The following is a 12,500-nucleotide window of genomic DNA, read 5'->3' as shown; positions in this document are numbered from 1 at the left end:
AACACCCGGGACCAGCGCTTATGTATTATATTTTCTTTTGCACGCTACATTATGTTGACGACTGTTTAAAATCAGGAAATGAAGAAAAGCTTGTTCATGTCGCACATGAACTAAAGGATCTTTGTGCCAATGGTGGCTTTGAATTAACAAAATTTGTAAGCAACAGTAGGAAGCTTTTGGAGTCATTCCCTTTGGAGGAACTTGGTAAAAAGGTGAAATAATTATATATAGGTTATGACTCTTTACCCATGGAGAAGGCTTTAGGTATGTGTTGGAATACTGAGTCAGACACCCTCACAATATATATTGGGGATAAGAGTAAACTTTTGACCAAGAGGGGGGTGTTGTCAGTCATTAGTTCAATGTATGATCCACTTGGTATGGTAGCACCATCTCTATTGAAGGGAAGGTTGATTATGCAGGAAGCTTCGAGGTTAAAACTTGGATGGGATGAAACAATACCTGAGCCTCTTCAAAGCAGGTGGTTCACATGGATGGATTCTTGAATGAATTAACAAAGGTAGCTTTGGATAGATGCATAAAGCCTAAGGGATTTGGACCTGTTGTTTCTTGTCAGCTACATAATTTTTGTGATGCCAGTGAAAGAGGGTATGGAAGTGTCTTACGTAAGGTTATGTAATGCAAATGGTAATGTCCATTGTGAATTTTTGTTTGGTAAGGCACATGTAACACCACTGAAGGCAATCACTATTCCAAGCCTTGAGTTGATAGCAGCTGTGACTGCTGCTAAGGTTAATCACATGATAGTAAGGATAATTGAAATAACAATAGAAAATATAGTTTTCTGGACTGACAGCACCACTGTACTGAGATACATCAGAAATGATAAAACTAGGTTCCACACATTTGTGGCTAATCGTTTGTCTATTATTCATGATGGATCTCATGTGGATCAATGGAGATATGTAGATTCTGCCCTGAACCCAGCAGATGATGCAACTAGAGGAAATCAGAGTGAGCGTTGGCTCCGAGGTCCAGAGTTTTTGTACCAGGAGGAAGGTAAATGGCCTTGTGATCCTTCCGTGATGTCTGTAAATGATGGTGACTTAGAAGTTAAGAAGTTTATTGGTGCTAGTAATGTCTGAAGCAACAGTGACTCTGCAAAAATGCTACTACTGCTTTATTCAAGTTGGAATAAATTGAAAAGGGCAGTGGCATGGTTGCTGCGCTTCAAGAGTCTTGATGAAAGGTAATGATATAACTAATAGTGGACCCCTAACTGTGAAGGATTTAGAGGAAGGAGAAAGAGCTATTGTTAAAGTAGTGCAGGAAGAAATCTTTGGTGAAGAATTGGAAACCTTGAGGAAGGGTGAAGCTGTGAAGAGAAAAAGTTCCATAACACTGGTCAACAAAATGAAACTTTTTAATCATCAGAGTTGCAAACTGACTTTTCTGTGTTAATTTTTTATGCTGATTACGGATCTGAAGTCAGTTTTTCTCTTATCAGGTCACATGTTAATGTTACTGATACCTGTTGTTTTAACGTACAGGGTATGTAAAGCATATCTGTATCAGGTATTGAATAAAAGATATGACACTTACATGGCTTTTTATTGTACAAAATGAAAACTGTTATGTACAAAATAAAGTTAGAATGTACAGTAATGAATTGCAACTTAAAATCTTTGAGATTTGGATTTTTTTGTGTTTTTTTCTCAGGTTCATCCCTGTATAACATCCAGCAGTAGTCAGCTAACATCCCTGCATTCCAAAATCCTTGATATCGTTGGTCCATTGATGCAATATCTTGATGAAAGCGTTCCCCTTGTTCATCAGACACTGCTCCAAGGTTCTCTGCAAAAAAGTCCAGGTGTGAATCAAGGAAATGGACTCCGACAGTCCATTGCAGCATAGGAGTTTATATGACATTTCACTCCATTTCTAACCTCTAGAGATCTCTTGATGCCTACGAAGTTTTCACAGTTTTCACAGAGCCATTTGAAGGATTCCCAAGCTTTAAGCTCTGTCTCATCCAGGGTTGTGAGGAGGTTGTTGTCCTTCAGGAGTTCTTTTATCTGCATACCTACGAATAAGCCTTCCTTCAGTTTTGCCTCTGTAATTTTTGGAAACTTAGCCTTCACATATTCGAAACCTCCTGAGCTTTTCCTAGCATGTGTCTTCACGAATTGTTTCATGAGGCCAAGCTTTATGTGAAGAGGGGGAAGGAGAAAATTTTCTGGGTTTACAAGTGGCTTACTCTGGACGCTAAAAACTCACGGTTCATATGATTTTCGCAGGGGCCATTCTGATTGCACATAGTGCTTGGCAGTTGCTCTTATTAAGCCAATCCCTTCGTCTATTTGAACAAGCTGAGCAGATGATATGCGGTGCCCCACTCTTATCTTGGTCTCCAAGAGGGTATCCAAAGTATATAACTGGTAGATCTTCTTGATTTCAATTGTGATGACACGTTGCTGAGTTTTGGTGGTAAATGAACCGCAGACATAGCAAAATATAGCAGGACTGTTCTTGCAATGCCTAGACATCCTGAATAGAGTTTGATGATGGTGATGATGATGATGGTGATGATGATGGGACACCTGTAACAAAAAGTAAAGTTTTTGAAGGTACAAAAGAAGATCGATGAAATATTTTGTGAAAAATGCTTAACTCAACCATCTAAAATAATAATGGAAAACATAATAATAGAGAATGCACACAATTGGTTATTATATACCAATCAGAATTTACCTGTAAAAGACGTTTACATGTAGCGATGCTGCTGATCTTAGTTATGTCTCTCTTATCTCATCAGAAAAGCTGTGCCTGATAGAAGGAAACCGATTACATTTTTGAAATCAGCGGGGAAAACTACATATTAAACACCACATAATATCCCCGATGAAAATTGGCTGTTGACCAGTGCAATCAAACTGAACCCCTTCCTACATGATGGATTGTTGAGAGTAGGAGGTAGGCTTGCATATGCTACAATACGGTCTGACGCTAAACATCCAGTGATCCTTCCAGGCAGACATCATGTAACTATGATGATTACCAGGGACTGCCATGAGAGAGTGGGACACCAAGGTCGTCAACATGTCTTGTCCTCACTTAGGGAAAGTTATTGGATTGTAAGAGGTAATGCTACAGTACGCAAGGTTATTGGAGATTGCATTAAGTGTCGCAGATATCAGGCACCTGTCATACAACAACAAATGTCTGATCTTCCTGATGGCAGAGTGTGCTCAGATCAGCCACCATTTACTAGCACAGGTATATATTGTTTTGGCCCATTCTACACCAAAAGAGGTCGTTCAGAAGTTAACAGATATGGTGTAATATTTTCATGCCTAACATTAAGAGCTGTACACATTGAAGTAGTTGAGTCCCTTTCCACAGATTCTTTCAGCAATGCTCTTAGAAGATTTATGGCTAGGAGAGGACAGGTTAAGTCCATCTATTGTGACAGGGGTACTAACTTTGTAGGTGCAGAGAGGGAGTTAAGAGAGGCCATTAAGGATTGGAACCAGTCTCGTATGCATGGTACCCTCTTCTTAAAGAACGTAGATTGGAAGCTTAACCCACCACATGCATCTCACTTTGGTGGTGCATGGGAAAGACAGATCAGGACTGTGCGAAAGGTGTTGAATGGAGTCATGAAGGAACAAACAATGACTGATGAAGGTTTAACCACACTAATGTGTGAAGTTGAAGCGGTTATCAATAGCCGCCCCTTGTCAAATATTTCAGATGATTGTGATGACCCAAAGCCCTTGACACCTAACCATCTACTTACACTGAGAGAAGGACCTTATATTTTTGGTAATATGACTTCAAAGGACATGTATTGCAAAAGGAGGTGGCGCCATATTCAATATCTAGCGGATTTATTTTGGAAGAGATGGAGACATGAATGTTTACTAACTCTACAGGAAAGACAGAAATGGCATGTAAAAGGAAGGAGTTTATCTGTAGGTATGTTGTGTTAATAATAGATGAAAATGTCCCAAGGTGTCATTGGTCATTAGGTCGAGTTGATCATGTTAAATTAAGTCAGGATGGACTAGTCCGCAGTGTAACTCTAAAGTGTGGAAACTCTGTTCTGAATAGACCTGTGTCTAAATTGATTCTTTTGTATGAAAATGATAGTATTTAAGTTGTAGAAATAAGCTTAAGATGTAATAAGTACTACTATAGTGCTGCCTCGTGTATTACAGCACTACCTCTTGGTAATGATTATACCTCATATGCTGGAAGTTATGTTAGGTGAAACAAGGAACTATGTCAAGTTTTGATTCGCTAGGATGATTCAAAGGGGAGGGTGTAAGCGCCGCCCGAGCATTTCAAATTTGGCGCTTCGTTGTAGTGTACTCTCCAGTTTTGCAACTCTCATATATATGTAACTTGTATTTGTTATTTTGATACATTTATAATTTTACATGTTGTATGGTGGCCAGTTTGAGGTTGCTTGTGTCATTTTTTGTCATGTAAGTTTCATGTGGATTTCGTGTGTTGTGGTGATCGCTGGGTAGGGGGTAGGAAAGAGCCTTGGAGGCGGCAGAGGTTCAAGACACTCGTCCAGCACGACGCCGCTGTAGCCGCCCTCCACAAGAATGAGATAGCGACACCGTGCTATTGTTGTTTGTGCCTATTGTTGCAAGATGGGAGAGGACTGGGAGGTGGATTTGGCTCGCAGGAGGTTGCTCGTTGAGGCATGGGAAGGGTTATAATCTTGGTAAGTGAACAACGCTGAGCCGGCATATTGGCTGATGCTTCATATTTATAAACGCCATATTTAGGGTTTGCATTAGTGCTACTTTATTTGTGAGCCATACTGTGTGAGCCAAAGTACCTATGTATTATGTAGGTCATTGTGATTGTGAAAATGTGTTTACAGAAACAAGTACACCCATGTCAGCTGTTTGGTGGAGGAATAAAGGCCAGTCTGACGTGAGGAGTTTCCGTTGTACCATTTGGAGTGAGCGGTCTCCTACAGCTATATATATATATATATATATATATATATATATATATATATATATATATATATATATATATATATATATATATATATATATATATATATATATATATATATATATATATATATATATATATATATATATATATATATATATATATATATATATATATATATATATATATATATATATATATATATTTATATAATATGCAAAATTACAGATTTACGATGACAGTGATGTCACTAATATAGCCTGTCTGGTGCAACATCAGATAGTATCCTCTGCTGTAATCAGGGGCGTCCTACACTAGAATCAAGTTACTGTGTAATGAATTAAGTAAAAAAAATATATATCAACACCTTAAAATCTTAAAAAAAAAAAAGATCTGGGGCTTTTGATGAAAGATCTGGGGCTCAAACCCTAAAAGCCATCCTCCCCCGCCTCCTATGGTTGTAATAAATGAGTGCGCCCAAAGAGTTTTATAACTATAATTGTTGTAGTAGTAGATGTCCTACCTTATCCTCATGTTTACTGTATTATGAAACCCATGTGAAGAGCAAGGAAACCATGTAAGTCTATCGTTTAACCAGTTTTCCAATCCAACTTTACATAAACGAATTGTTAAATCGATCGATTCTTGATCGTCATGAAAATTAACCTATTACTAAGTCTTCTCAATAAAAAAAAAATCAACCTATAACATTACATTGAGTGTGGTAACAAAAATTTAATGTAAGAACTAAATAAACGTTAAAAGTTGACATTTTACTGTAGTCTCTGCTCAAGCATTACTTCATCCATTTTCTGTCATCGCTACCCCATTATACGTCACAGCTATACCTCCCATCCCTCCCTCATACTCCCTCCCCCCCGATGCGCGTGTCCCGACATTCCTTATATTGACATTGGCCTGCACTGCCTTGGGTAGACATGGGCGGACATGTATCATACGGGAAACATACTCGTGGACCTCGCGTCTCGCCTCTCTCTCTCTCTCTCTCTCTCTCTCTCTCTCTCTCTCTCTCTTATTTTTCTACAATACCTTAGAGTCTTAGACACATTTACGTTGGTGGCAGGAGCACATGTCTCTTGAAAGAGCCGCATGTGGCTCCGGAGCCAAAGGTTGTCGACCGCTGGGGCCCTTGCAGCTGAGTCTATGAAAATATTCTTTACAAAATCTTGAGTTAAAAATGACACTGCTGAACTTAAGAAGAGTGTTCTTGAAATATCCGCAACTGTATTCGAATAAAAGTGCCTTTGTTTACTTATATGAATATACACTATTTGCCGTATATTATAACTAAAATTGTTATTCATAGGCCACCTGTCAGAAGAATTAAAGAGTATGGATAACAAGAAAAAGACACACGTACACATAGGCAGCAGACAGCAGTGCTTCTGTGTGCGGGGCCGACGGTCTTCACGAGTTGAGGGTTTGTGGCAGTGTTGCCACTTTAAAAACTAAAAATTCCCACGCATCCACCCAAATTTTCCTACAAATTCCAACAAAGTCATCTCAGATTCCCACATAATATCCCACAAAATACGTATTCTACAAAAACAATAACTTACCTAAGCATATATGAAGACTGCAGGTATGAAACATGCAGTATATAGCCACCTAGTTATCTAATCTTCTTCCAGAGTCACCATTTCTTCCTTAACATCATCTTCATGAGCCGTTAAGTCTTTTGCACTGAAGTTCTTTAGCATATCACTTGTGGGTTCGAAGTTTACACATGTTTGCGCCCGAAGCTTTAGTCCATATTTTATTTGTAAAAGTGCTTCTACACTTCGAACGCTAAGGTGATTTCTAAGCTTCGAGTGGAGCACACTCATCTGGGAGAATATCCTTTCCACCGAAGCGTTAGAGAACGGGAGTGGAAGAAGTGCTAATGCTAGTGATGCAATATTTGAAAACCATTTTTGACCCATGGAGTTTTTTTCTTCATTAACTTGAGCCCATGAAATGGTATCACTCAAGCATTCCTGATGCCACCGTTCCAGATATAAGGCTTGCCATTCATTCTCAAGCTGATCCATGTCTTTGAAGGTTGATCGATACTTTGCAGCTAATGAAGAAACGTTGCCTTTGCACTGAGAACCCCGCTGAGGGGAGTTCCTTGCCGTGGTAGCGGGGCTTGAAGCCTGGTCGGCATCACCACCTACTTAGGTGGTCCGTCCACCTCTGTAGGGCTTGTTGTTTGTCGGCCAGCGTGGACTAAACACTCCCCCGTCACTACTGGTAATGGAGGCCTACCAGTGGTGACGTATGTGCCTGCCCGACTACCATCAAGGGCATGGCTGAGCCTCCCCACGTGTTTGCCGTGCGTGGCGTCCCGTGTTGCTGGGAGACGGGAGTCCTGGGGTCTGAGCGATGCCGCACGCTGCGCCCTGCGGCTAGCAACACGTCCCTTTGGTCCCTTATTCCGGCTAGACGGGCGGCTTGATCTCGGCCCGGTCAAGTCAATCGGCTGGTCACCCGTTGGCTAGGGTCAAGCGAGTACTGCCTGGTGGGCACCACAATGGTCTTGCGGCTGCCACAAAACACCAGACAGTGTCCGCGTATACTTCCCCCACTACCCCTGGGGTGCTGGGTGCGTTATGGCCCCAGCGTTAAGCCTCCCTTCATTGGGCTCAGAGTAGGGGTGGGGGGGTGGGGAAGCGAAGATTTGCCAGATACTCATGGCTTCCTCCTCCAACATATCTCGGCCTGCCTCTCTCCCTGACGTCCGCACTCTCTCGGCCTCCCCTCGACCAACGCTTATTGCCACTCTGAAGCCATTCCGGGCTCAGAATGGCACTAAGAGGGATTATGTCCCCTCTCCCTCGTCTTCCCGTCCTGTGGGCCCTCGTGTAAAGGGTCGCAATCAGGGAGCGAGAAACCAGCCTGGCCCGCAAACGCTTTCCAAAGAAGTCCTGCCTGGTATGTTTGAGTCAGTCTCGTATGATAAGTACATGACTGTCAAGTCCGTCAACGGCACGTCTGTCATGGATCTTGACGTTTTTGAGGTTCACCGTGCTATCGTCAAGGCTTGTGGCCGCAAGCCTAAGGTAACACCACAGCGAGATGGCAGCCTCCTTGTGGAGGTTGAATCCCAGGAGGAAGCTTCTCGTCTTGGTGCCCTGACCGGTGTGCCGGGTGCAGAGGTGTCCTGTGCACCACATACTACCCTTAACCAGTCGAAAGGGGTAGTTTTCTGCAGGGACCTCCTCCGCTACAGCGAGGAGAGACTCCTACAAGAGTTTAGAGAAGAGGGTGTTATAGCAGTCCACCGCTTTCAGAAGAAGGTCGACGGTGTCTTGACACCAACGCCGTCTCTTCTTCTGACTTTCAATAGTCTTGTCCTGCCAAATACTCTGGATACTGCCTGGTACGCTCTGCCAGTCAAGGCGTACATTCCAAATCCTCGTCGTTGCTTTCACTGCCAGAACTTCGGCCATGTGGCACGTTCCTGTCGACGCCTCCAAAACGACCTTCCAGCAGTTTGTGTGAACTGTGGCGGCAGAGGTCACTCTGCTGATTGTCCTAGTCCTGCCAAGTGCTACCACTGAGGTGGAGCACACCAGGCTTCATCACAGGACTGTGACCGCTATAAGTTTGAGAAGGAGGTGCTTCTTATTCGTACTCAGGAAAGAGTATCTTTTCCTGAGGCGAAAAAGCGGGCACTGACAAGACTAGTCAGGTCAAGTGTGACCTACGCGTCCATCGCTAGTCACATCTTGAGCAGGCCAACACCCCCTGCGCTCACTCGCCCTCAGACACCTTCCCCGCCAGTCCAGCCTGTCCAAACAGTCGAACCTGTCCAAACAGTCCAGCCTGTCCAAACAGCCCAACTAGTGGTTCCTATGGAGGCTTCTGATATCAAGCAGAAGCGCTCCCGCAGTGAGGACTCTCTTGAGAGGGGTCCTCCTGCAAAAATCCAGCCTCCCGAGCTCTCTCGTGAGCTCGTGGCGGCTGACGTGGTGGCGGTTCCTGCCGTCACCACTTGCCCACAGACTCAGGTCGGCCAACGGCCTGTGCCCTGTGGCGATGGTGTGGCGGGTGGTGGGCGGCCGGCGCCTGTGCACTCGCCCTCCCGGCAGCGTGCTGCTGTGGAAAAAAGACCAATCGGCTCTACTGTGGGGAGAACTGGGGGCTCATCCCGAGCCCCCGCTCCTACCCGCGGTGGGCCGACGCCGACTGTGGTTGCGCGTCAGAAAGTCCCCGTGACTTGCCCCCTTGCCACCACAAGTGCCGCAGGTGCTGGAGGACCCCCTCGAGAGGTCTTCAGAAGCACCCTCGAAAATGAGTCATCTTCACCATACTCCAGTGGAATTGCAGAGGTCTCAGAGCCAACTGGGAGGAGCTACAACTCCTTCTGAGGAGTCTCCAGCCCTCAGTGGTATGCCTGCAGGAGACGATGGTGGGCTCTTCCACTCCTCGTCCTCCTGCGGGCTACCAGGCTTTTTATTCCCCCCATGATCCTGCCCAGGGGTGTCATGGGGGATCTGCTATTTTTATATCTTCTTCTATCCCATTTAATGTTCTTCCTCTTAACTCTCCTTTGGAGATGATTGCTGGCCAACTTCACCTTCAGAAGACTTATACCTTCTCTTCTATTTATCTTCCTCCTAACACGCCTGTTGTTAGGGAGGATTTTACGGCTCTTCTTCGTCTTCTTCCTCCTCCTTTCCTACTACTGGGCGATTTTAACGGACGCCACCATCTCTGGGGTGACACTGTCACCAATAGCAGGGGTGTCATGTTGGCTGCAGCTTTTGCCGATCTGGATCTCTGCCTTTTCAACAGTGGTGAAGCGACTCATTACCACGGGGCCAATGGCTCATTCTCCGTGCTCGACTTGTCTGTCTGTTCCCCTGACGTCTACCTCGACTTCTCCTGGCGGGTCACTGAGGACCTGTGCGGGAGTGACCATTACCCCATAGTACTGAAGACCCCCGAGGTAATGCCATCTGCCCGTGTCCCTCGCTGGCGAATGGATAGGGCAGACTGGACTACGTTCCGCCTTCTTGCTCAGGTGGATCACTGCCTTGAGGATTTCGGTGGGATAGACGAAGCAGTCGCTTATTTCACCGCCCTCATACGATGGTCCGCTGAACACTCCATTCCTCAGACTTCTGGGACTGTCCACCGCAGACCAGTACCTTGGTGGTCTGAGGAATGTAGGCAAGCCGTTGTGGAACGTCGTCGGCCTTTTGGGCGCTACAAACGTCACAAAACTGACTTTTACAGGGCGGCCTATAAACAGGCCAGGGCTCGAGCACGGAGAACTTTGAAGGAGGCACGCCGTGCATCTTTTCGCTCCTTTCTAAGCTCCCTGACATGCCAAACACCTATGTCAAAAGTCTGGAAGCGTGTGCGAAGGATATCGGGGAAGTATACTACTCCTCCACCGGTGCTAAACATCAATGGCACCGTCGTGGCGGAGGGTGTTGCTGTAGCCAACACCATTGGCGAGTCCTTTGCCCACGTCTCCAGACGTGCCTCGCGTTCTCCAGCTGTACAGCGTGAGCTTGCCTCCCAGGAGCGACATGCGCTAGACTTTTCGTCGTTTGGGGTGGAAACGTACAATGTGCCGTTCACTCTGCTGGATGTACTCACTGCTCTGTCCACCTGCAATGACACATCCCCGGGACCTGATGGTATCCCTTATGCCATGCTACGGCACCTCCCAGACGACTCTCTCCTTTCTACTTAACATCTACAATGCCATGTGGAGGAATGGCTTCATTCCTCCATCATGGAAGGCTTCTAATTATTCCAATCCCTAAGCCAGGAAGGATCCTGCTAACCCGCTACACTACCGCCCTATCGCACTGACATCTTGCCTTATAAAGGTATTTGAAAAGATGGTTAATGTCCGTCTCGTCTGGTTCCTCGAAAAGCACACTCATCTTTCTCCAGTACAATATGGCTTTCGTCGAGCTCGCTCCACCACTGATGCTCTTGTGCAACTGGAGTCTACCATCTGCCGTGCTTTTGCGCAGAAGCGTCACGTGGTGAGCGTGTTTTTCGATCTCGAGAAGGCATACGACACAACATGGAGGTATGGCATCCTCCATGTCCTTCATTCTATAGGGTTGAGAGGGCACCTTCCTCTGTTCCTCCAGTCCTTTTTCAGAGATCGCACCTTCAGAGTCAGGGTTGGCACTGCTCTTTCGCGCATCTTTGTGCAGGAAGAAGGTGTCCCACAGGGCAGTATCCTTAGTGTCACCTTATTTGGCCTGGCCATCAATGGCATCGCTTACAACTTACCACCAGATATCCACTGTTCACTATACGTGGACGACCTTTCCATCTCCTATGCTTCACCCCGTCTTGATGTTGCTGAGCGTCACATCCAGCGGGCACTCAATCGGGTCACAAGGTGGGCTGACTCACACGGGTTTCACTTCTCTCCCGCAAAAACGTTGACCATGCACTTTTCGCGGGTGAGGGGCGCCTTCCGTGAGCCTGACCTCTACCTTTATGGCAACAGACTTCCTGTCGTCGAGCAAACACGCTTTTTAGGAGTTATTTTTGACAGTCGTCTCACATGGGTCCCTCACCTGAAAGACTTAAAGGCTGCGTGTTCTAAGCGCCTCTCCCTCTTGCGGGTACTGTCCAGTCTCTCCTGGGGTGCAGACCGTACTATCCTTCTTAGATTATACCAATCTTTGGTGCAGTCTAAGTTGGACTACGGTTGCGAGGTGTACTCTTCTGCCACTCTAGCTCGACTCAAAACGCTGGACTCCATCCACCATGCTGGAGTCAGGCTGGCGACAGGAGCCTTTCGAACCTGCCCCATTCCAAGCCTCCTTGTGGATGCTGGCATGTTACCGCTGGACCTACATCGGCAGTCCATTATCTGCAGGCTGTGGTTTAGGGCCCACGCAAATCCTGGTTGCCCCACACACACCATTCTGTCAGACACCTCACTCGACAACCTTTATTCTGCCTCCCAACGATGTCTTAAGCCTCTTGGGTTTAGGGTGAGGACACTCATTCAGGAATTGTCCTTGCCTCAACCTTCCATAGCGGTGCCGGAGCTACTCTCTGTTCCACCCTGGGCTGGGAGTTCTCGGAGGTACACTGTTGTCGGTCCCTCTCAGTGCCTAAAGCATCATTGCCGGACTCTGCCATAAAGTCCATGTTTTTAGCTCATTCTTTTGAGCATGAGGGTAGCATACCAGTTTTTACTGACGGCTCCAAGTCTGACGCTGGCGTCGGGTGTGGAGCCGTCTTTACTGATTTTACCCGGTGTGGCACCCTACCTGCTTTTAGTTCCATTTTTACGGCAGAGCTTTCTGCCATTATCCTTGCTCTCCGTACTATCTATCCTCTCCAGGTGGGGAGATATGTGATTTTTTCTGACTCCCGTGCTGCCCTCTCGTCAGTCGAGAACCGGTTTTCCTTCCATCCTTTGGTGCTCCAAATATTTATCTGGCTGCTACTGTGCCGCAGACGTGGTCACACGATTTCCTTATGCTGGGTCCCTGCACACGTCTCTGTGGAAGGGAACGAGAGGGCGGACGAGATAGCCAAGGCCGCTGCTCGTCGTCCTGTCC

The 12,500-nt window shown here is 45.9% G+C and overlaps 1 protein-coding gene across 1 annotated transcript; it reads left to right on the top strand.

Annotated features, from left to right (window-relative positions):
- The first annotated feature begins 2,797 nt into the window (after positions 1 to 2,797).
- On the top strand, positions 2,798 to 4,960 carry LOC126980771 (uncharacterized). The gene is made up of 2 exons (XM_050831052.1): positions 2,798 to 4,699; positions 4,862 to 4,960. Exon 1 carries the CDS (start codon positions 3,009 to 3,011, stop codon positions 3,951 to 3,953), a length of 945 nt encoding a protein of 314 aa, XP_050687009.1. The 5' UTR covers positions 2,798 to 3,008; the 3' UTR covers positions 3,954 to 4,699; positions 4,862 to 4,960.
- The last annotated feature ends 7,540 nt before the right edge of the window (positions 4,961 to 12,500 follow it).

Source organism: Eriocheir sinensis, chromosome 45, assembly GCF_024679095.1.
Source record: "Eriocheir sinensis breed Jianghai 21 chromosome 45, ASM2467909v1, whole genome shotgun sequence".
Lineage (NCBI taxonomy): Eukaryota > Metazoa > Arthropoda > Malacostraca > Decapoda > Varunidae > Eriocheir > Eriocheir sinensis.
This window is presented reverse-complemented; position numbering and strand designations above follow the sequence as displayed.